At 38.4% G+C, this 24,467-nt stretch overlaps 2 protein-coding genes across 3 annotated transcripts; one reads left to right on the plus strand and one right to left on the minus strand.

Annotated features, from left to right (window-relative positions):
- Positions 1 to 2,635: 2,635 nt before the first annotated feature.
- Positions 2,636 to 16,203, minus strand: unga (uracil DNA glycosylase a). Of its 2 annotated transcripts, XM_049470749.1 has the most exons (7): positions 16,066 to 16,203; positions 14,155 to 14,367; positions 11,353 to 11,448; positions 11,129 to 11,226; positions 5,596 to 5,684; positions 5,295 to 5,473; positions 2,636 to 3,120 (listed from the first exon to the last, which is right to left on the minus strand). In XM_049470749.1, exons 1-7 carry the CDS (start codon positions 16,177 to 16,179, stop codon positions 2,980 to 2,982), a joined length of 930 nt encoding a protein of 309 aa, XP_049326706.1. In that variant the 5' UTR covers positions 16,180 to 16,203; the 3' UTR covers positions 2,636 to 2,979. The 2 variants fall into 2 exon arrangements, with proteins under 2 accessions (XP_049326706.1, XP_022522613.2); XM_022666892.2 differs by lacking the exon at positions 16,066 to 16,203 and having other exon boundaries at positions 14,155 to 14,577.
- alkbh2 (alkB homolog 2, alpha-ketoglutarate dependent dioxygenase) lies at positions 16,174 to 23,129 on the plus strand. The gene is made up of 4 exons (XM_022666893.2): positions 16,174 to 16,307; positions 19,533 to 19,811; positions 20,329 to 20,527; positions 22,290 to 23,129. The coding sequence occupies exons 2-4, from the start codon at positions 19,544 to 19,546 to the stop codon at positions 22,606 to 22,608; spliced, it is 786 nt and encodes a 261-aa protein (XP_022522614.1). The 5' UTR covers positions 16,174 to 16,307; positions 19,533 to 19,543; the 3' UTR covers positions 22,609 to 23,129.
- Positions 23,130 to 24,467: the final 1,338 nt, after the last annotated feature.

A 24,467-nucleotide genomic window follows, 5' to 3' on the forward strand; every position in this document is an offset into this window, starting at 1 on the left:
TGCATTACAGTCATTACATCTTTAGTAAATGCCAAAGTCTACATTAAGATTTTGGACAATTTTCTAATTCCATCAACCCAAAAATATTCAATAATATTCAGGTCTGGGGACTGAGATGATCTGAGATGATCATTCCTAAATGTTGTACTTGTTCCTCTGCATGAAAGCTTTAGTAGATTGTGAGCAGAGTTTAGTGTTTAGGGTCGTTGTCTTGTTGAAGTATTCAGCCCCGGCGCTTTAACTTCAACTATCTCACTGATTCTTAAACATTGTTCTTAAGAATCTGCTGATATTGACTGAAATCCATGAGATCCTCAACTTTAACAAGATCTCCAGTACCTGCACTGATCACACAGCCCCACAGCATGATGAACCACCACCAGATTTTACTGTGGGGAGCAGTACAGTGTTTGTATTAGAATGCTGGAATGTTGTGTTCTTTTTCCTCCATGCATAAATAATCCCCCTCCAAATAACTCAATTTTAGATTCATCAGTCCACAGAACCTTATTCCAAAATGAAACTGGCTTCTCCAAATGTGCTTCAGCTTTAGCACCTCAAGCGACTCTGTTTGTGGCTCAGAAAAGGCTTCTTCTGCATTTCTCTCCCATACAGCCTCTCCTTGTGTAAAGTGAGCTGAATAGCTGAACGATGCACAGTGACTCCATCTGCAGTAAGATGATGATGTAGGTGTTTGGAGCTGATCTGTAGGTTGATGATGACTGCTCATTTGAGAGTTTTGTTTTAAGGCTCCCATGTTGCCGATCTTCAGAGTAAATGTAAAGAAGAGAAAAACTTACAATTGGCTCATTAACCCTTTCTCATAACTGGATTCATCTCTGTATGTAGGTCAAGGGTAAAATGAGCTTACCAAAGTAATAATTAGTGCAAAAGTTATTCAAATCAATAAAACCAAGAACAAGACTTTTATATATGTGTATAACAAAATACATGTATATATAATTCACTGAAGGTGAATTGTAAAATGTTTCGTGATTTATTGTACTTATCTTGTGATAGAAATCCATTTATTTTTACTCTAATTATGAAATATGTATGACTTATCATATGCAGTAAAATACAGAACAGTGTGTAAGTACTGTAGCTGGTTTTACCATAAATACAAGAACCTCCCTCCTGTAGGATCTTCAGAACTACTGTCAGATATTGCCAGGATTCTGTATTCAACTGGCCATCCCCCTTGAGTGTTCTAAACAGACCAGGCAACCTATGACTGAATCTCTATGGGTAATGGCTGCAGCTCTGTGTTCTTCTTATTTTCTGAATGATGGTTTGAATAAGTCCTCTCTTACACTGTCTAGACATCAGTGTTAAGCTACAATTGTTTTACAATATAAACATGTTGATGTATTTATTACCACATGTTAAAGTCAGAGGGGCAGATACAGAGAGGCAGAGGGGTGTGTGTGTCAGAGCAGAGACAGAAGGGGAGTAATGGGTGGTGCTGGGTGGGTGCAAGGCTGATACAAGGTTTTGCGGGTGATGTAAATGTGACCATGGCTAAATTGGAGCAGCCTGGTGACCAATCTTCATTAATTGCACATTGCCCCAGTAAGAGCAGAGTGTGAAGGTTCAGTTAGCAGGGTAAGAGCACAGTTCTGCTCAAAATATTGCAATAAAGACAACATTATGGGTGACAGAGTTCAAAAGAGGACAAATTGTTGGTGCATGTCCTGCTGGCGCATCTGTGACGGAAAGACAGCAAGTCTTTGTTATGTATCAAGAGCCACGGTATCCAGGGTAATGTCAGCATACCACCAAGAAGGACCAACCACATCCAACAGGATTAACTGTGGACACTGTAAGAGGAAGCTGTCTGAAAGGGATGTTCGGGTGCTAACCCGGATTGTATCCAAAAAAACATAAAACCACGGCTGATCAAATCACGCAGAATTCAATGTGCACCTCAACTCTCCTGTTTCCACCAGAACTGTCCGTCACCACAATCAGTTATTGTGCTCGAAAACCAGGTGTTTCAGTTTCATTCTCCAACCCCTGGAAATGTAAGTATTGGAGTTAAGCTTGAGCCGATCAGCGCTGCTGTTTGCCACCCTAGTGAAATTTCATGAAGATTTAATCTAGCGAGATCTTATCACTTCCCTATTCTAGCTCATAAAAGGCGTAGACCTGTGTCTCTGTAAAACTGCTCTGTGACATTTGTTGTAAAAAAAGTGTTGTATAAATAAATCCGAATTGAATTAAGTCTGTTTGGCTGCATCTGAACCAGAAAGACCATTATTGATGGATTAATGAAATCTGAATTAAACCTCAAATTCTGAAGGAAAACATTAGATTAGGACTTCTGTCAAATAGCTAAATCTTATAAAACTTGGGTTATGCAACAAGGAAATGTCCCTGAGCACACAAATTGCTCTACCAAAAATTGTGCAAAAAGTGCCACTCAGCATGTACTGGAAATGTTTAGATAGAACTTTGCTGCACACGAGGGTGACACCACATAATAAAAGCAAAGGCTCAAAAATATTGACCCTTAGAAATATGTAATATTGGATAACTTCCCTCTATCAATACTAAAGACTGAATTTTAGGTCAAATTTACTAGAAAAATCGAAAGAACCACTGTATAAATAAACAAACAAACTTCATAAACACATTATATAAATCAACGTGTTTAATAATAGATAAAGTAGTAAAAAAGTTTGCATGCATGAAACACTTACTTGATGTAGGCAATAAAACTCACCCAATCAAGTTTACAACACACCATTTCTCTGGAAAATGAATGATACAACATAGATAAAGAAAAAAAAATTGCTCAACAAAGAAATAAACTAAGATTAAGTTTAACTCTAATGCTAAAAGAAAAGGAAAACATACAGCATTTGGAGAAAAACATCCAGTGTTTGGTCACCAAAAACATAGTGTAAAACTACTGATGACCACACAAGCCATCAGAACTCATGAGCTTATTATGAACTGTAGGATCACTTCACAAACTCAAAGAGCTTTCCAGTCTATTGGCTTCTTCCCCGATTTCTGCAGGAGCTCATTTGTTTTTGAGAAATGTTTACATCCAAAAAAGCCACGATGCGCCGACAGTGGGGAGGGATGAACAGTCTGGAGCACGTGGTGTCGTTTCTGCAAAAATACAAAAGGAACAGATTTTTAAAAATAGAATTAATTAACTGAAAATCTGTATTAAGTGAGAATAAGTGTTTAAAATCTCTACAACAATCTAGAGAGATGTTTACCCTGCCTGCCTCTCCCAAAACACCAAGCGCACATTGGTGAAGATTGAGGACACAGTGGCAAGAGATGAAGTGTCTTTCTCTGTTTAAGTTCAACAAAACATTGGCACATAAAATCCGTTAGCTTGATGTAGAGGTCTGCACTCCCGTGCGAGTCCCGCGGGACCCGTCAGAATAACTTGCGGCACGGGACAGAACTAAATTGTTATTGGCAGGAGCAGGAGTTTAATCAATCCTCCATAATATGCTAGTGGTTGTGATAAATTACCTAGCTGTGGTTAGCAAACCTTAGCTGAAGCTCAGTGCTCACTTTCTATGGAGAAAATTATTCAGCTTAGCATCATCAGTCTTCTGAATTCATCTGGGCTTAAACTGTCTGCATCTGTAAAACTCATTGCCAATATTTACTCACCTTTTATTCTGTCTCTGCTCAGAGATTTTTAGACAGATGGCAAGCTTTTTTTTAGGCTTTGTAGATTCTAATGCTGCTACTGCAAAAACACATTGCTTGCTATAATACATGGCTGCAGTAAACGGTGTGCCTGCAGTAAAGCCACACTGCTGAATTACAGTTTTATACAGGAGTTTCAGTGAAGTACGTTTTTTCCAGCACCAAGGCTAGAGCAGTATTAGCATGAGCTGCTAAGTGCAGCGCTAGCTCTTTCACCATTTAGAGGTGAATATATAAGACTGTGGTCTGCGTGTCTATCATGTTAAAACAAGCAACATGAGACAAACCACTAGCTGATAGTGCCCTGGCTTACCAGAACACTCAGGGATCCTCATTGTAGCTCTTTTGATGGCGTTTAATAGCACTGCTGTTATCCGTGTTAAAATACTGGAAATCCAAGCTTACTGTAAATAAACGGAGGAGCTTTACTCACTCAAACAGGAGAGAAATCTGTGTAGATTAACATTCTTTATTAGGAACTATATTTTTGTTTATTTAGGTGCTCCCAGCAATGAGACCTGCTGAATTAAAAGGGAAACATGACGACACCCTTGTTCCTTAATATTGTTGCTTAATGCGCCTTATAATCCGGTGCGCCTTATGCATGAAAATAGATGTACATTGAAAGTGCTCCTTATAATCCGGTGCGCCGGAGGTTATATTTAACAAAATAACTGGTATAATAACAGCCTAGACACAACACTAAACCAGTGAGTTGCTCTACACTTCTATAACATATGTTAAAGTGAAACACAGCATGCAGATGGGAAATTGTATCAGAATTTGTTTGGATGTTAAAAGTAGGATGAACAGTCAGAGCTGGATGCTAGTCTGCGGTTAACCATAAAGAAACACATCTGGTACTCTCCCCCTAGGTGAGAGAGATGAAATCCTGACAGACTAGGATTAAAATTAGTGCTATTGTAAAAACTGCCCTTCATGTGTGTTCTACTGCCTCCACGGTGGTTTGAAGTGCTTGGAGCCCGTGGTTAAGCTGCTTGTGATATGTAGATATAACTAAGCTCTCACACAGGTTACATTATTTTATAGAACTGTATGTAAAATAGGGCTGCATCTAATGATTATTTTGGATTATTTTTTCTATTAGTCAACGATTATTTCTGCCATCTCTAAAAAGTATAGAAACAGCAGAACAAGAGATTTAAATGGCATTTAAATATCTGAATGTTGTTTAAACATGGAAATTACTGATATTTAGTGATTTAATATGTATTCTGTTGTGTTTGGGCACTTTTGGAGACACAAACTAAGTCTCTTATTGCGCTTTTGTCCCCAGCACCCTGTGTAATGTGGTACTGTTACATGTTAGTTGATTAGTTGACAATGAAATTTGTAGGCGACAAATATAAATAATCGTCATTGACGATTATATCGACTAATCGTTGCAGCCCTAATGTAAAATGTGTCAAATTAATAAATATATTTACACTTTGGCAATGTTCCGAATTTCTAAAAGCTTGATTTCTTAGAGATTCAGTTTTCTGGTTAAAATAATATCTGCCCCTATTTTGACATCAACAAGTTCCCCAAATTAAATACACCTCAAATTTTAAGTCTTGCTATAGACCTTGGCATGCATCTCTTAAACGTACTCGATCAATTGTAGCTCCCTTCTTCTGAGCGTAGGCTCCCCATAGCATGAAGACCAGACCCTCCAGGTTGGTGCTGAGCCAGTGTACCACAGCATCTGTCAGCTTCTCCCATCCTTGGTCCTTGTGCGAGTTGGCTTGATGTGCTCGGACAGTTAACACAGCGTTCAGCAACAGAACACCTACAACATCACAATAATACTGTTTTAATACATCATTTAAATAGTAGCATAGGATTTACTTCAAACAGCCAAAAGAGACGATCACCAGTAAATTAGAAAGAAAAAAACAAAAAAAACAACACCTTGCTTCGCCCATCCAGTCAGATCACCATGACCTGGATGCTTAAAGCCCTCAATGTCTGCCTCCAGCTCTTTATACATGTTCACCAAACTGTAAACAAATGAAAAACACATTATACACATCTTTATAGGTCTTCTACACCACACACTGCATCACACAGACTCCTTACATTGATGCAGTTTAGCAGAAGATGCCTGAGCATCAAAGCCTTCACTTCTCTCCTTTAGAGTTTTCAGCAGCTTCTTCCCCTAGATCAGTGGTTTTCAAACTGCGCTATGCAAAGCATGTCAGGGTGGTGCACCAGATAACCTCTGAAAATGTAATGCATGCACAAAATATTAACAACTGAAATCTAAAAAGTTTAACCTCTAATTTCCACAGCATCAGGTTTGTTTGTGACCCTGTATTTAAGCCTTTCAATTTAATCCTGTGGAGCTCTACCATTCAAAATAGTTTCTCTATTAATAATAATTGCAATATAATTAACCTAAGGTTCAAGGAGAGGAGGTGCCATGTAGACCCTGTAGTACACTACATTCTCTCACACTCCCGTTATTTTGCTCTGTCAAGCTTTCTGACATGTCTCCGTAGACATACAGCATTTACTATAAACAATAATCAACAATGTGTGGGTAAGTCACACACAGTAGCCCAGGTAGGTGATACTTAAATGTTTTGGGTTGATAGGGCGCCCACTGGTCCAGCGGGCTTGGCGCTGCCACTATGATCAGTAGATTATTTCGAATCCCGTTCATGTAGCTTGCCATCAGTTGCTAGAGCCCTGAGAGAGTACAACTGGCCTTTCTCTCTCTCTGGGTGGGCAGATGGCGCTCTTTCCCCTCATCACCCCAAGGCGTCCTCGTGTAAATCGAGGAGAAAATGGGCAAAAAATTGATCATAGCCGGGGCGAGAGGCAGAAGCACTTATTTATAGGCTCTTAACTCATATGCTCAGGGTCTCAGTGTTAGACGCACATCCCTCAAAATCAATTCGGGCCTAAATCATCCACCCCTAATTATCACATCAAGGTACAAGACACAGATTATATCTGTCCAGTATCATTTATTTTACTTTAATCCTGAATATATGGAGATACTTAGAGTGCATTATAAGGATCATGGCATTCTGGATCATTGACTTCTGTTACAAATCTGATAAAAGTATATTTTTTAGAATCTGTTAGGGGTGTGCCATATCATAAGCAATAATATAATTACATTTTTGTTTTGTTGCAGTAGTGTATTCTTTTTATTGTTTTTTTGTCATATCGGCAAGAGTATTTTTATTTTATTACCAAAAATACCATGAAATAACCTGATATTATTTCAGGGGCATAATGAATAAAAATTATAGTTATTGTATAGTATAGTGTTAAAGTAACTCCCATTAAACATATTTTTTACAAAGCTGACTTTTTAAAGATACAAATGTTGTGATAAAGACAATTTAGCAGCTAGTTACTTTTTTTTTTTAACAACATACTAGTAGGGCTGGACGATATGGAAAAAATCTTATCACAATATAGTTTCAGTCAATATCGATACGCATCACAATATAAATTAAATCACTTTGTCACATTTAAGGTTTCTTTTTACTCATAATAAGTGAGAAAATAAGGGGGTGAAGATATATTTTTTTTTGTTTAAGTTTTATTTAGTCAAAAGTTAACAATGGAACATTATCTGTATAAATAAATAAATTAATTAATTAATAAATATATATGTAACACTCAAATCCTGTATATTTAAAAGTTTCAATATTACAGGATAAGGTAAACAGTATACTGTTTTTTTGGTCAGTTCCAAATAAATAAAATCTCTCATGCAAAATAAAATAAATTCTTCCGAAAAGAAAAACACATTTGGCCAGTTTTAAACAAATAAAAATTTTCAAGCATCTTTCCATTGTAAACAAAAGAAAAAAATTCACTTAGTTGTGCTCAGCTTATGCTCCAAATCAAAACAAGGAAAGGCATAGTAAATCCCTATTATTGCAGTACTGTCTCTTATGTTCTATCAGAGTTGAGCACTTCAGACATTACTATACACACAATATTGCCACCTGTGCTAAAAACCCTCTCACAGGGGGTGCTGGTTGCAGGGATGCACGAATAGCGCTTTGCCAGGTGGCTCAATCTTTTACATTACATTAGATTTGACAGACGCTTTTGTCCAAAGCGACTTACAATAGTGAAGTACAAAAGTAATAGAAGTTGGGGCGCTGAGTGGTCCAGTGGTCTAAAGCGCTGCCACTATGAGCAGGTTCGAACCCCAGCTCATGCAGCTTTGCCATCAAGCTGCCGGCGTTAGAGGGAGCACAATTGGCCCTGCTCCCTCCGGGTGGGTAGAAGGCGCTCTTTCCCCACATCACTCCTAGGGTGATGTCTGCAGCACAGGGCGTCTGTGAGCTGATGTACTGGAACCGAGCCATTGTGCTTTCCTCCAAGCGCGCTGTGATGCTGCTCGGTCTAACTTCACATGCATCAGAGGAAGCATGTGTTAGTCTTCACCATCCTGGTGAGTTGGGGCATCACTAGTAATAGGGGGAGTCCTAATGAGTGGGTTGGGTAATTGGCCGTGTAAATTGGGGAGAAAATTATAAAAATAAATAAATAAAAGTAATTTCACTGTCTGCATATGGTACCAGCAGGTAATTGTTAAGCTCGTTTTCTATGATTTCTTTGTCACTGGGTCTTGTAATGGTGGGTTAAAAAACTGCCCAGTGACTTTTTTCTGTTTCTTTTGTAAAGGGAACAATGCAGCAGCTCCTTCCTCTTCTTCCTCTGGTCTGTGTGAAGTGGATGGGTACTTTGATGGTACTGAGTTTTTCTGACTTGATATATTGTACCTTGAAGCGTGGATCCACCAATGTTGCCACATCAAGCAGGTCATCTGTTTTCTGTTCAGCTTACTTTTCATAAAGATATGCCATGACAGTCATTCTCATGTCCTTTGTGAGCTGAGTTTTACAGTCCGATGGCTCCAGAATCTGTGTTCTGAACAGATGCAGCATCAGCTTGAGGTAGGACACACTTCTCCAGAAAGTGAGTCAGTGAATTCCTGTGCCTGGTCTTCATATCTGCACTGAGTACCTGAGAGATGGTCTTGTGCTGCTCCATCACCCGTCCAATCGTTTTTTGATGTGAACGCCACCTGGTGGGTGACTGTCATCAGCTTGTGTTGGGGAAGGTGATGCTGGGCAGTGGCCAGACCTCTCTTCTTCTTCCAGGAGTAAGTGAAAGTGGTCATCACTTTTTTTTTTTTTTTTTTTTACACACCCCCACAGCTGGCTCCACCCTCTTGTCTTTTCCTGCTCTCTCTGAGAACAAAATATAAATATATGTTACATCTAATGTATTTGTTTAACAAATTATTTAATTACAATTTCTATGCAGAAACAAAGCTAAACAAAAGTTACTACAAACACTACATACATACACTACATAAACTACTTAAGTTAGGGTTTCATTTACTACTTAACCTAAAATAACACATTAATATCCATTCATTAAAAATATCAATTAAAATCAGTAAAGCTCCTTAACAAAATTTTAACTTTAAAGTAACCATCTGAGTATCTCTAATTTCCAGCTTCATTATTTAATTATTCTTACATTTAATGTTTAAAGTTAGAGTGAGATTAAATTAAAAGTTGCAAAAATATATAAAAATCTTCATCAACTTACCAACAGCTGAGTGAAGTACATGCCCAAAGCACTGCAGTCGTGTTCAGTTGTTAAATGATGTGGCCTTTACTATATTTGTTCCACTGTCTGTTGTGATGCAGACTTGTTTTTCTTCACTTAGTCCACAGGATGCAAGTGCTTCTGCCAGTCCTAAAGCCATTATTTCACCTTTATGGTCTTCAGGAAAGTAGGCAGTTTGAAGACATTTGCTTTTCAAATTCCAGTCATTGTCAATAAAGTGGGCAGTGAGGCTCATATAAGGTTCTGATGAGCGAGTTGATCACAAATCTAATGTGGTTGCAAAGTAGGACACACTTTGCAGTTTCTTTTCAACGGTCTTTCTGCACTCCGTGTATAGCTGGGGAAGTGTCGTGTGAGATAAATGTTTACGGGCAGGAAGTTGGTAACATGGGTCAAGCACCTTAACCAGCCGCTTAAACCCGTCATTTTCGACCGTGTTTTTGGCATCATATCTTTTCCAATATAATAGGCTATCACGTTTGTTATATCACTGTATCTCTTTGTATGTTTGTTGTATGGCATAGCGGCGGAGAAAGCAGACACTAAGGTCTGCTGTTGCATGGGAATCACTGGTTGTTGTTTTAGAGGGACCACCGAAGCTTGCTTTGGTCTGGGACTGTAACGTCTTGCATTCTGTGTGCTCTAAAGGGTGGCACTGCTTCAGATGGTAAAAAGGATTGGTGGTATTACCTGTCTTTGTGAGAATATGCTTGCTACAGTCTGCAGTGCAGGCTGCTTTGCCGCTTGTCCGACTTTAAGTATCCAAAATACCTCAACACGACCAAATTCGTCTGACCCTTTTTTTTAATGGGTAATGCTGTCGCTAGAGGTTTCTTTAACGTTTTCTGTCTCCATTGTTTTATTTTTGTTCCAGCACTTAGCAAGCATAGCAGTGTACTGGTCTGCTGCAGAAGCTGAACATTAGCGCCAGAGCTGCTCTGCCCACCCTCCAAGCCGTGGGCGTGAAACCTAACTCGACGTAACTCTATTCCAGCCACATGATTGGTTTAGCATGACGCTATACCTATTTTCATTGACTGTTTCTGTCTGTCAGAAACACCCCCGGAACAAGTTATATTGACGTTTTATCGGCTGTGCTTTACATTTCTATCGAGGGTAGTAAGAAACGAGGCTGTCGCCAAGTTTTCCAAGTGGGGGGTAACTATGTTAAGTAAAGCTAAGCTAAGTAAACAAAACTGTAATTCCTAAAAAAAAAAAAAAAAGAAAGAAAGAAAGAAAAGAAAACACACTTTCTTTCAAAGTCAAACAACTGCAAACAAGCTAGAGCATTAGTATTATCTGCCTGACAGTGCTACACTGAGGACCCCGAGTGTTCCAGTAAGCCAGGGCGATATTGGATAGCTGTTCATCGCACGTAGCTTGTTTTAACATGGTAAACACGGAGACTCCAACCCGATATACTCACCTCTGAAAGGCAAAAGTGCTAGCGGTTAGCGGCTAATGCTAAGAATGCTCCAGCAGTGCTAGTAAGGGTTAGCAGCAGGCTAGAGGCCGATTATACTCGCCTCTGAATGGCAAAAGAGCTAGCGCTTAGCGGTTAATACTCTATAACGCTGTACTTCAGCAGCTTTGCTGTTTCTTACAACCTGACTGGTAAAATTCATACATAAGGGTCACCAGTTTACAAGATGCATTGGTGATTTTTGGGAAAATTTGTTGGGAAAAGTTGTTAATTGCGCCTTGTAGTGTGTAAAATATGGTACTATGAGCAGGCCATAACTCTATCAGATAACAGGCTTTCAAACACTGAATCCATGAATCAGTTTAGATTTAGATTCATCTCTAAAATACAAATATAAAAAAGTACCTTGGAGGAGGAGAAACAGGCCTCTGTACACTGAAGCACAGGCCATGAGCCTGGTTAGGTCCATGATATGGATCTTGGCCAAGAACCACAACTTTTACCTGCCAAAAACAAAAATATTTAATTTGTGTGTGACTATATAATGGGATCTGTCTCCATGTGAACTTCCACAGTTTAACAATGAAAAGAAATGAAGGGTAAAGACTGTGTGGTAAAATAAAACTTACATCTTCAATCTTACACATCTGTGTCCAGGTGAAGACTTGGTGAGGGGGTGGATAGACTGTGTGTTTCTGCCTCTCTCCATCAACAAAAGTCATTAACTGTTGGGGAAACACACTCTCTCCTTAAAAACAATCAATCATTAAATACAGATAAAGAGGGAATCCCCTCCTGCAGCAGTTTAACTCTGTTCTGAAGAGATTGGTCCAAACCAGTAACAGACTGTTCTTTTATAATTAAACCATTGTACAAATGTACACTTTACTGTGTTTTATAAATGGAGCATTCTGAAATTCAATAATTCAAGTATAAAACAATAGGCTTATAGAAGCACAAAGGCAAGGAATTACTTTACACACATTTATCAACAAGCCTTATGTTCACCATGTCCTTTATCAGAACAAGCACTACAATACAGAGTTACTATATTCACTAATACCACTTTACTACTGTACACAACACAAGCCTTATGTTCACCATGACCAGAAGCTCCGCCCACTTCTCTACTGGGCTCTGAGGAATCTGGGATGGCTCATCACACAGTAAAAACACAGTGTATTGTGAGCACCAGACCAGTACCGGTAGTCAGACTGTTTATCAGCAACAAGTCCAACAAAAAAGTGTCTGTTATGGTGTGGGGTGTATTACCTCTGTAATTCAGCATTAACGCAGAGAAGTCCATTAAGATATTAGAGCAACATATGCTGCCTTCAAAAATACATCTTTTACAGGAATATCATTTCAATAAGACAATGCAAAACCACATGCTGAACATATTACAAAGCCAAAGAAGAAGGTGGTAGGGGTACTAAACTGGCTTGCCTGCAGTCCTAATCTGTCCCCAATAGAGAATGTGGGGAGATGTGTTTGCAGTAAGAATGGGACAAAATAACTCCTGAAACACTTCGGTGCTTATCATCACTACAACAACATCTTTTAAATGTTGTGTGACGGAATGGCAACATTACAAAGTGGTAAATGCTTTACCATTCCAACTTTGTTTGGAATGTGCTGCATGTCTAAAATGCAGGAACAGATATACAGTACCAGTCAGAAATTTTGTAAAAACTTCGTCATTAAATCATTTTTCCCTACCTTGTAAATTAATACTGAATTCATCCGGACTATGAAGGAACAGATAACTAATCATGTAGTAAATTAAAAGCGTTAAACAAACCAAAATACTCTGTGAAGCATTTAGGTGCTAGTGGCTGCGTCTAGAAATAAATAAGAGTTTTAACTTTCACAATTAAACTAACTAAAATGATGGCTGTTTCTTTGCTGACTGATTACAGCAGCTGTAATGGGCAGTTTTTCAATAGTCAACATCATATCTGAACGGGCTCAGCTGTCCCATTTTCCCAATTACTGCTCCTTTTCTCCATTCCTCCTCTGGGGTACGACAGGAGGAAAAGAGGAAAAGGAGCAATAGTTTCTGGATTATCTTATCTGGTTGCTGTTAACTTGCGGTTTCTGAGGCTGGAAACTCTGATGAACTTATCCTGTACAACAAAGCTAACTCCTGCTCTTCCTTTCCTGGGGCGGTCCTAATGAGAGCCAGTTTCTGCAGCATGATGTTTTTGTCACTGCACTTGTGAATACTTTACAAGTTTAAAATGTTTCAAGTTGACTGACCTTCATTACTTTTTTTTATAATTTTATTTCTAATTTTTTCCCCATTTTCTCCCCAATTTACATGGCCAATTACCCAACCCACTCACTAAGACTCCCCCTATCACTACTGATGCCCCAACACACCAGGAGGGTGAAGACTAGCACATGCTTCCTCCGATACATGTGAAGCCAGCCTGAACTTCATTACTTAAAGTAATTTTATCTTTATTTATTTGAGTAGTACTGCCATAATATTGATTAGAACATTTCTCAAATAGAGCTATTCACTGTATACCAACTCTACCTCTTCACAACTTTACAACTGATGCTCTCAAAACACATTAAGAGACAAAACAAATTCAAGTAATTCAGCACAGCTGTTAACTGAAAGCTGAACATTCCATATGACCACCTCATAAAGCTGACTGAGAGAATCCAGCCGAAATGTGTGAAACTATCATCTAAAGCCCTATCCGGACAGGATTAGTTTCTCAGGGGTCCTGGGGTAATTTCCTCTTTTTTAAAATGGGTCCTCTGTGATTTTATTCTCGTCCGGAACAACCACATACGCATTTTTCTCAGACGTCCTCCAAGGAAATTACTGGCTGAATTATCTACTTTTTTCGCTGAACTCTGTGGTCCTCCGGTAAGTGTAGTCCAGTCCATCTTTTAAATTTCGTCACCTCACATTTGATAAAATATCTTTTTGTCCACTGCCACGCACTGTAATTACACTTTGGGCATGCGTTTCCACAGAGATCCACCTACACACAACAGAGAGTGAAAATGGAAGAGCTAATGAATGAGATGTCATGTGACCCAGAAAGCCAAAAACTCACTGGTTCTCCTGTTTTTTCAATTGCAGTCCAGATGCAGTTTAATCCCTGAGTAGAAGTGTGATTTATATTTCACAGACGTCCTCCTGAGAAACTAATCCTGTTCGGATAGGGCGTATGCAAAGCTTCTACCAATAACAATCTAAAATGTAAAAGATATTCTGATTTAATTTACACTTTTTTGTTCACTAATAATCCCATACGTTTTTCTTTATCGTTTGGATGACTTTAGTATTACTCAGAACATTACAGAACATTAAAAAAAAGAAAAGCACTTTTTACACATTTGACTTTTTTTTTTTGTGTAATCAAATAAAACAGTAATTAAGTGTAACAAAGAGACTTTTGAATTGGTACCTGTTTGAAGTAGGGTTTTGTGAACTCGGAGCTCAGCGCTCTCTGCCAGCTCTCCCCGAGCCCGTCCGGAGCGCAGCGGGCGGCGAGTCTCTGCAGCGCCGCCTTCTTGTTCGCGGCGATCCTGTGGAGCTGCTCGGGGCTCAGGCTGCAGCTCAGGCTGCTGGAGTCCGCCGCTGGAGCCGCGTCGCCCTCCGCCTTCACCCGCTTCCTCGCCTGCGACGAAATCTCAGTGTATTTAGTGGAGCTGCAGCACCGCATGAGCAGAAACTCGGCCGGGGAGGAGTTTACCAGCCGTTTAATACTGGAGTTAAACACCCACAGACCCGCAGCCACCATCACCACCACCCAGCAGACCCTCCGCGCAATCCCACACCTGGGGTTCTGTCGAGTTGCGCTACCCGTCAAAACGTGCTACTTAGAGGCTCTGCGCATGCGTGAATTCTCATTAATTTTTTCCTATTTTCACGTGTTTTTCCTGATTATTTTGTTTTTCTTGGGTGCATTATACAATCTGAGCTCACTGACACGTTTTGCTTGACTGTTGCAATCGTGTAAAAATACAGTTCAAAATATAAAAAATCTGATAAAAAAAAAAAACAATAAAACGGCTTCTAATCACCTAGGCATATACTGCCTTAACTTCACTCTGATACAGCGATTTGAACTATTATTTAGGCTAAATATCACATCAAGACTTCTACCGCGAGCATTTTCTCATTTTCTGTTTTTTTTAATACATACAAATACAACTTTTAATACACTAGGGTAGCACGGTTTGACAGGGTCGCACAAACTGACAGAACACTTGGGCCACGGGATTAAACAGACCGTGAACCGGCGAAACGTCTGTTAAGGAGGAGCAGACAAACCCTGTGAGTTTATTTATAACAGTTCTAAATAACATTAATTTAATAATGCACTTCTTATTCTTCTTATATACATGTTAACACGTGTTCCTACTGCGAGTGACGTAGGCTTATTTACATCCGGTGTTATGTCGAGTTGTGCTACTCTGTCAAACCGTGCTACCCTTTTGTGTGTATTTAAACGTAAAAACACAAAAGAAGCACAATATATAGCATGTTCCCAGTAGAAGTCTGTGTACTATTTTTGGATAGCCTAAATAACAGCATTAGGGTAAAGTTTTGAGGTTATTATAATCTGCTTTGTATTTTTTTAATAGTATGTTTTAGTTTTATTATTATAATTGCCATTACACTTTTGTTTAATGACAGTGAGTCCAGGTTGTTAAATGCACACGCAAACCCCCCCCAGAAAAACAGAGTTAGTATAAAACACACGAAAAATAATAAAAAAAAAACATTTCGATGGGTAGCATAACTAGACAGACTTGTGCTGCCTTCTCAAAACGTGATAAAGCAGTGTACATTTAGGCCTAACTAAATAAAACAGCAGGGACGATATTTAAACATGCGCAACATATTAGATAGAGATAGATATATAGATAGATATAATGGCTGGATTCCAAAAACTAAATCATGGTAGCTAAACAACAGCAATAAATTATATATGAAATTGTGTTAACCTTTTTTTAGGATAATCATTTATATGTTTATAATACTCAAGCAAAGAATTATAGTAGGTTCAGCTTGGTGAATTTTGAGTTAAATTGATATTAACAAGTGTTCTTGCGCATGCGCAGTGCTAGTAAGCGACACATATTGATGGTTAGCACAACTTGATGGAACACGGGACTTTAATCTAGTTTAGCGGGAAATTGCAATGAATGAAACGTGTCTTATATAATATATAGAGTAAAATAGACTAAGCGCTTCTAAATAAAGCAGAGAGTTAAAATCTCGAGCTGATTAGTCTGTGTTCGGGGTAACTGAGCTGGGTTAGGTTATTGTTTTTGAGCTAAAAGACTGATAAACTGAACTCTTTACTCACTTCATTCCCCTCATTCTCCTCCTCCCCGCCTGCAGGCTGATCCTCCAGGCTCCTCTTTCTGCTCGCCGGGGAGAAGAACGCTGTGATGCTTTTCTGTCCGATCATTCTGAGCATTAACTGAACCTAAAACTCCAACAGGAGAAACACCGACAACAGACTCACTCACCGGCTACAGACTGCACGAGTTTCTCCCGCCAAATTTACCTTAACCAATGGGATCTCGAGCTGCTGCTAGAGGGGAGGTGAGGAAGTACACAGTAGTTCAAAATCCTGCTTAACAGATGTAAACGCTTTCCAACATCACTGAGCCATTTAACTACAGCTAAATATCAAAAAGTAAATGTGTTTTTTGTACATTAATTCTGATGGGTCAAATAGTTTTTTCAAGTACTTTTATTGTCAATACTGCATATGTAAAGAATATAAAGAGGATTGAAATTACGTTACTCTCCTTCCTAAAGTTACAGCAAGTACAGCTGGTAAAGTGAAGGAGTGCATACAGTTCTTTAAATTTCACAGTTGTAGCGGAAATTAAAGTGGGTATGACAGTGTGATTATAAGCAGTAGTGCAGGTATGCTGTGTGCGAGTGCATTAGTTTCAGTACTGTGCTGATTCCAGTACAAAGTTTCAGTAGGAGGGAATCAGGATGCTGAGTGATTGTGTGCTGGGGGCAGAAGGGTGGGGGGGGGGGGTGGGGGGGGGGGGGGGTTGTGTTAGAGCAGGATAGAGAGTTAAAACTAATAAGTAATAATAACCCAATTTTTAGACGTTATATTTTTATTTATTATATAAAAAAAGAGACATGACCAAGTCAGGTGAGCAACTTTCTTATGACAAGCATGTAAATATCATATTTGCGAGACAAGGGCACATAAACACCACCACAAACTCTTATATACCAGTGGGACACTCGGACAATGCAGCCTTTCTATCTTGGAGCATAAAAATCTGCAGTTCTATTTTTAATGGTTTACTCCTATACACACTCGTATATGACATACTACTAATATTTGTAACTGTATACAAATTTTGCTCCCCTAACGCTTATACACTGCCTGGCCAAAAAAAAGTCCCCACCTGGATTTAAGTAAGTAAATGATGTGGGTTTGATGCTGCAGTTGGTCTGCAGGTTTAGGTTCAGCAACAGTATGTGCTGAAAGAATGAGGTCAGCTGACTACCTGAATATACTGAATATAGACCAGGTTTTTCCATCAATGGATTTTTTTCTTTTCTGATGACACAGGTATATTCCAAAATAATGTCAGGATTCATGGTGCTGGAATTGTGAAAGAGTTCAGGGTTCAGGAGCATGAGATCATCATTTTCACACATGGATTGAGAGAGAGTTCACCACAGAGTCCAGATTGTAACCTCATTGAGAATCTTTGGGATGTGCTGGATGGAGAAGACTTTGTGCAGTGGTCAGACTCTACCATCATCAATGCTGCTGCAAGATCTTGATAAAACATTTATGCAACACTGGATTGAAATAAATCTTGTGACATTGCAGAAGCTTATAGAAATCAAAGCTAAAGGAGGTCCAACCAAATATTAGAGTGTGACCATTTTTTGGGGGGTGATTTTTTTTGGCCAGGCAGTGTATTTACCAGTGGGAAACTTGGACAGTACAGACTTTGCAACTTGGGGCATGTCAAAAAATCTGCAGTCTATTTTAAATGGTTTACTCCCATACATGCTCAGATACGTACATACTACTTACATTTGTAACTGGATAAATATTTGTCGCTTTACTAACACTCATATTGTTAGTTAGTTTTGTTTGCAGTAACTGTAAGTAAATAGGGAAAAAAGCATTTCCTAGGATGTTCATGTTATTTCTGAAAAAACTCTTATACAGAATACAAAAAAAAAACACAAAAGAAGCACAATATATAGCCTGTTCCCAGTAGAAGTCTGTGTTCTATTTTTGGATAGCCTAAATCACAGCATTAGGGTAAAGTTTTGAGGTTATTATAATCTGCTTTGTATTTTTTTAATAGTATGTTTTAGTTTTATTATTATAATTGCCATTACACTTTTGTTTAATGACAGTGAGTCCAGGTTGTTAAATGCACACGCAAAACCCCCCCCAGAAAAACAGAGTTAGTATAAAACACACGAAAAATAATTTAAAAAAAACATTTCGATGGGTAGCATAACTAGACAGACTTGTGCTGCCTTCTCAAAACGTGATAAAGCAGTGTACATTTAGGCCTAACTAAATAAAACAGCAGGGACGATATTTAAACATGCGCAACATATTAGATAGAGATAGATATATAGATAGATATAATGGCTGGATTCCAAAAACTAAATCATGGTAGCTAAACAACAGCAATAAATTATATATGAAATTGTGTTAACCTTTTTTTAGGATAATCATTTATATGTTTATAATACTCAAGCAAAGAATTATAGTAGGTTCAGCTTGGTGAATTTTGAGTTTAATTGATATTAACAAGTGTTCTTGCGCATGCGCAGTGCTAGTAAGCGACACATATTGATGGTTAGCACAACTTGATGGAACAAAAAGTACAGACTTTTTTTATTTCTTTTTACAGGATTTTAGTTTTTTTTTTTTTCAGATAAATTGACTCTGGTGTGATCATTAATTTGTCTTAAAATTACTTATTTCCTTGACGTGCCTTAACAATTTTTAGTTGTTCTTAGTAGTGTAATCAGTTGCCTTGTGAGTTTTTGTAAATAATTATTCTTGCCTGCACTTAATAGACTTGTTTTTTCTGGAAAATCACATAAAACCTAAACATACTGTGTTATTGATTAATATTTTAGATCATTTTGTTTAAAAATCTGTTAGTTAATGTGATTATTGGTCGCATGCCAGTATATTATGAGTCTAAGACTATATCTATTTAGACAACTATATTGAGTTTAGTTGTGTTGTTGCTTCTGCCTTTAGCCCTTCAGTAGAGTGAACACACTGCCGGTGCGGTGCCCAAAGCACTAAGGGCCCAGCCTAAGGGCCCAACAGTAGCAGCTTATCAAACCTGGGTATCAAACCCACAACCCTGTCCTTATTAATCCAGTGCATTAACCACTGAGCCACCACTGCCCTTTAAGGCAATTGATGATACACTCTTACAATAACAATACAGTGTCATTATACCATTCAGAACAAGTTCAGAAATTCCTCCTCATCCTTCTAAATTTGGTTAAACAGGATTCCTACTTGTATGTGTTTCTGAGTAAAAAGGAGGATTTAATTAATTACAACTTCTGTTGGTTTTTGATTGACGTTTCTGCCCAAGTCAATGGGCATGTAAGTCTTTTTTGCTTACATTTAATTTTATTCCTCTACTGTATCTTTTTGTAGACCAGTGGTTAAGTAAATTAAATGACCTGAATTTAAGACAGGTCATTAAAACCTGTGTAACTGTGCCTCAGTGTATGTATTCTTGCAGTTGTAGTTGTATAACATGTCATTATGTTGTTTCTTAACTCCAGCAGGTGCCAGAATGAATGGGGGAGTAGCTACATGTGTAGAAGAAAATCAAACTGAAACTGAGGATCTAGTAATGCTACACGCAAAGCAAATATGTGAGGCTGCATTTGAACAGGATGATGATGATGATGATGATGATGTAGAGGAGGAATTTGCTCATCCCATTCCTTGGCAAAAGATTGAGGCAGAGGGACTGGACTGCGATTATAGTTTACTGTTCTCCAAACAGGAGGCAGACAGGCTCTTCAATCAGCTGGAGGTGGAGGTGGAGTACTTTACAGGTTTGTATGTTGTATATTTTGGTGACTCCTGAGAGGTGGCCTATGAATTAAATTTTAAATATATATAAATATATAAACTCCTCTTATTACTAGTAATGCCCCTAATGCTATGTGAATTTAGACTCACAAATGCCTCATGCTGATGCAGCATCATTGGGAAGCTAGCATGCAGTGACCCAGCTCTTGTAGATCAGCTGACAGACACCTGTGATGACCAACATTACAACCGTACTCCCGATTACCACCAATTGTTGTAAAAGTTAAAATATATATTTTACTACAGGAACTACTAACACCAAGCTAGCAAATACCCCCCCAAAAAACTAGCAAGCTTAGTCAAGCTTAGTTGGTGTGCATGAGCTTGCTTTGCTTTTTAAGAAAGCTATCAGTCTGTGTTTTGCTTTCCTGTTGCTTTATTTTGGTGAGCAGACTGATATCAATCTTTTTGTAAATTTTGTAAACGTATTAAACGTTGGTACATTTTTCTTTACTGCGGATGTTTTGTGTTTTCTTAAAGGTGATGAAGCTCAGGTGCAGGTTTATGGGAAGCTGTACAATGTTCCCAGACAGCAGGCAACCTATGGGGATGAAGGACTGATGTACTCTTTCTCTGGGGTACATCTTCTAGCCAGACTATGGACTCCAACCTTGGAGTATATCCGTGACGTCGTCACTAACGCAACAGGACAGACCTTCAACTTTGTCCTAATAAACAGGTAAAACAGCCTTAAGCTCAAAGTTGGGACATTTCACACAGTTTTGGCAAAGCATAAAAAGAAATCATTCTGTTAGCTTTCTGGCAACATAATACATTATAGATGTAATACACCCTAATTTTAGAACGTTTGGAGCTGTGTGAAATGTAAATAAAAACAGAATGCAACAATTTGCAAATCTCATAGACCTGTTTCATTAAAAAAGTCTCAGGTTTGATCCCGCTGATGCCTCGTCCATCTGTTGTGGAGAATCCCCATCACTCATAGAGGGCATTAAACTGTTTAGTAAAGTTGTTTTAGTGGTAGCATTAGTTCAAATTTTCGGAGTTTGCATGTTTCTTAAACAAAGAACAGACAGTCTCCGATTTCACCAAACAGAGGGAGAAAAAACTACAAACTCATCAACTGCCCCAGACCATATAAACCAACTACAGGTGAAAAAGTTCTCATAAAGCTATAATATCACACAGTTCAAATTCTCACCTATACAATCATTTTTCTTTCTTACCCATTAGCTGGGACTCTCCCTATAACTAAGTAAGACAGCTCAGACCAATCAGAGGAGACGATGTGCTTGTGTGGGTTATTGGTGCACATTTTGGTGCGTTTAACTTTACCTAAAGCAAGCACATTGTGTCCTCTGATTGGTCAGAGCTGTCTGGCGTGAGAGCAAGTAAATATAGTGAGAAGATTCTGTGTTCCAGCGTGTGTATCTGTGCAGTGTGAAGCTGCTTTAACACAAACTCTATCCAACACAGTGTTTGAACATGCAGTGCAGATGCACATGTAGTAAACAGAGTCCCGTGGCTTCGAGCAGTGAATGCAGCACAGACCGCGCATCTAAACAGCATGGAGCAGCAGAGACAGCGTTTGTTCATAGCTGTGGTATTTAGCATTATTTGGCTAATATATCAGATTAAACTGTGTCTTACCAGCAGTATATTTCTTAGCTTGGTCGGATCGAGGCCAGATCACATTTTTAGCACAAGCAAACCGCTCCAGAGTTTGTTTAGGACCAGACTGAGACCACCTCTTCTAGCTGGTCACGTTTTGGTCAACCATTTCTTTAAAATAAAGACTTTCTTAAGAGAAAACCAAAGGAATTAGTGGACTTGCTTTTGAACATGCTTTTCAAATGTTACATGAGTTTTGGTAACAGGACTGAGAACAATGTAAACATCTTCAAATTAGAAACCTTGTAGAAAATTAACCAGTACATTTTCTGAATAGTTAAATATATGTGTTATTAGAATCAGAGTTAAAAATATTTTTAAAATAAGTTTCATTTGGAAGAGATACAACAATCAAATGGCACCCATTCAGTGGAAAGTTCCATATGTTGCACACAATAACAATGATATCACGATACTGTGATTCTGTGATACTTAATATATCACAAACAATTCTCTATGATACTTCACAGCATCCGTCACTGAAGAGGATAAAATACTTTGAAATAAGAAAGTACCAGGAATTATGGATTAAATGAGCCAGTGTCCAACCAATAGTCTTCATTGCAGTTTTCCCTGTTAATTTACTTATAGCGCCACCATGTGGAGTAATATTGCAGTAACTTTAGTAAGTCAAAATACTGTAGGGGGGTGAGTATTAGGGACTAAGATATCACTACTATGTATCAAATGAAAACAATATGCTATATCACATTATTAATATTTTATCTCACTCCTATTTAAACTGGCTACAGACTATATTAGTCTATCAGTGACCTGCTCCTCTAATGCCTCTGTTTTTTGATGTTCAGGTATAAGGATGGTAATGATCATATAGGTGAACACAGGGACGATGAGCGGGAGCTAGACCCCACCTGTCCCATTGCCTCCGTGTCTCTGGGAGCAAGTCGTGATTTCATCTTCCGACACAAAGATGCCCGGAGCGGTTCCAACCCCAACAAACGGCAGATCAAGCCTGTGAAGCTGGAGCTGGCTCACGGAAGTCTGCTGCTCATGAACGCTCCAACCAACAGGCACTGGTATCACAGCCTGCCGGTCAGGAAGAAGGTGAAAACGCCACGCATCAACCTCACCTTCAGACGCATCATTAAGACTCGAGTGAAGAAGTGACTTTATGATGTCATGTTGTATTCTTTTACTTTTCTGTGAAATGTCATCATGTTTTGTTGTCATCAACATGCCATCCAGCTCCACATGGGTTTTGTTAAGTTGATTGTCATTTATTCTCTGACACTAATGATTATTTATATGTGCCCTATAAAAAAAATCTGTATTATACAGTCTTTGTGATGTAAACTAGTCAGTTTGTGTGGGTTTTTGTAGAGAAAATGACTGACTTGTTTTTCTCAGCAGTGTGGTGATGGAATGAGCCGGTTAATGTTACTCCATTACAGTACCATTTAAAGCAGAAATCCAGTGTAAAACGCATTAAGTCACAAGTCGACTGACGAGCACAGATACGTAGGGCAGGGGAACAGATTGCAAAATTCATTCAGAATTATTCATTCCTGCTAGATTATTTTGCAACCTGTTCTGTTATCATGACTTAATATTAAGAAGGCGGAGCTGGGAGAAATACCTGAAGGTACTGTGTGTAAAAACAGTGCTTTAAATAAACTCATTTCACAGCTCTCAGTGCCTCGTTTTAAATGTTTTAAACGATCCTTTAGAATTCTACCAATAAAATGTGGAGCTACTTTGAGTTTGTTAATGGTGTAAAAATAGTGATTTTTTTGCATGAGTAACTCTATGCCTCCACCACTAACATTGTAAGCCTGTTGGGAGCATCTGCTAAAAGCTCTGTATTTGGGAATGCTGGGGAAGAAAGAAGATGAGCTATTCAACATAATAAGTTCATACTTGTTATCATGTTTCATTACAACACATTTCTATTTCACACCATTTATTTGCTGCCCAAAACCACCTGTAAAGCAACACATGAATATTGTATGTAAAGTTAATTGTAAAATAGAGCAGTGAATCCAACAAAATAAGCTTTCTTTACACAGTATTTCCTTGCCTAAATATTATTGCCTTGCATGCACCCCATTTAATGGATGTTGGGCAAAAACCTCTTCCAAACAGCTGGTGTTTTTTTTTTTATTATTATTATGGCGCAGGCAGCAGGCATCTTATTCATGATGATCATTTATTGCAGTGACTATGTGAGGGAGTTTTTGAACTTTTTTGACATTTAGTTTTAGTCATTAATACTTAGAAAATTGTTCAGTTGCCTAGAAAGATTTCACATCCAAGCACCCTGGCCTAGAGGTACAGTAGTTTAGTGTTGTAATGAACAAAAAGGCTTTAACACTTTCAGACTCTGCATCCATTACAATGGATATCATGTTTTGGTTGTACGCAACACTATTTGATAGCTGTTGTCCATCATAATAGACCATGAACCAGCAAATGAACAAATTTATAAACCAATGAAACAGTAACTTAGCCCCTCTCACTACACTAAAAAACAGTCCTTAAACTTAATTAAAAGAGGCTATTTTTACTTATTTAATGTAATTTTATAGTAGAATATTAAAGTCTTCCTTTCTGTCCCATACAGACAGAAAATGGCATTTTCACACTATCTTCCATCACTGGAGATAATTCAGGTCTGAAAGGGTTAATACTGTGAAAAAGTTGGTTCAGTATGATTGAGCATTGATATTGTACATTTGTCAACACAACTAATACAATATATTTTAGCATTTTATGTAGATCAGATGTTGTTCTGCTTATACTCTACACAGATTGCTTTGACTATTAAAATGTTCTTAGATGGTGAGCTGGAGTAGTTTTGAAAGAAACAGAACCAATCAGACGGTCCATTTCATTTGGGGACAATGGTTTCAAATCCCATAAAAGAACCAATTAGAATTTCTAATTTTAGCTGGGGGTGGGACAAGACAGTCAAACTCGCCAGTAAAACAAATTATATTTTTTTATTTATATTTATTTTACCCAGTGAA

The sequence above is a fragment of the Astyanax mexicanus genome, chromosome 22 (genome assembly GCF_023375975.1).
Source record: "Astyanax mexicanus isolate ESR-SI-001 chromosome 22, AstMex3_surface, whole genome shotgun sequence".
NCBI lineage: Eukaryota > Metazoa > Chordata > Actinopteri > Characiformes > Acestrorhamphidae > Astyanax > Astyanax mexicanus.

What these genes read in the sequence shown, in the direction of transcription:
- unga (XM_022666892.2), bottom strand. Translation starts at nt 14,490, where the DNA reads ATGGTGGCTGCGGGTCTGTGGGTGTTTAACTCCAGTATTAAACGGCTG. An exon ending in CAAAACCCTACTTCAAACAG is followed by an intron (nt 11,449 to 14,154) that starts GTACCAATTCAA and finishes TTTCCCCAACAG; the next exon opens with TTAATGACTTTTGTTGATGG. An exon ending in AGATGTGTAAGATTGAAGAT is followed by an intron (nt 11,227 to 11,352) that starts GTAAGTTTTATT and finishes TGTTTTTGGCAG; the next exon opens with GTAAAAGTTGTGGTTCTTGG.
- alkbh2 (XM_022666893.2), top strand. Translation starts at nt 19,544, where the DNA reads ATGAATGGGGGAGTAGCTACATGTGTAGAAGAAAATCAAACTGAAACT. An exon ending in GGAGGTGGAGTACTTTACAG is followed by an intron (nt 19,812 to 20,328) that starts GTTTGTATGTTG and finishes GTTTTCTTAAAG; the next exon opens with GTGATGAAGCTCAGGTGCAG. An exon ending in AACTTTGTCCTAATAAACAG is followed by an intron (nt 20,528 to 22,289) that starts GTAAAACAGCCT and finishes TTTGATGTTCAG; the next exon opens with GTATAAGGATGGTAATGATC.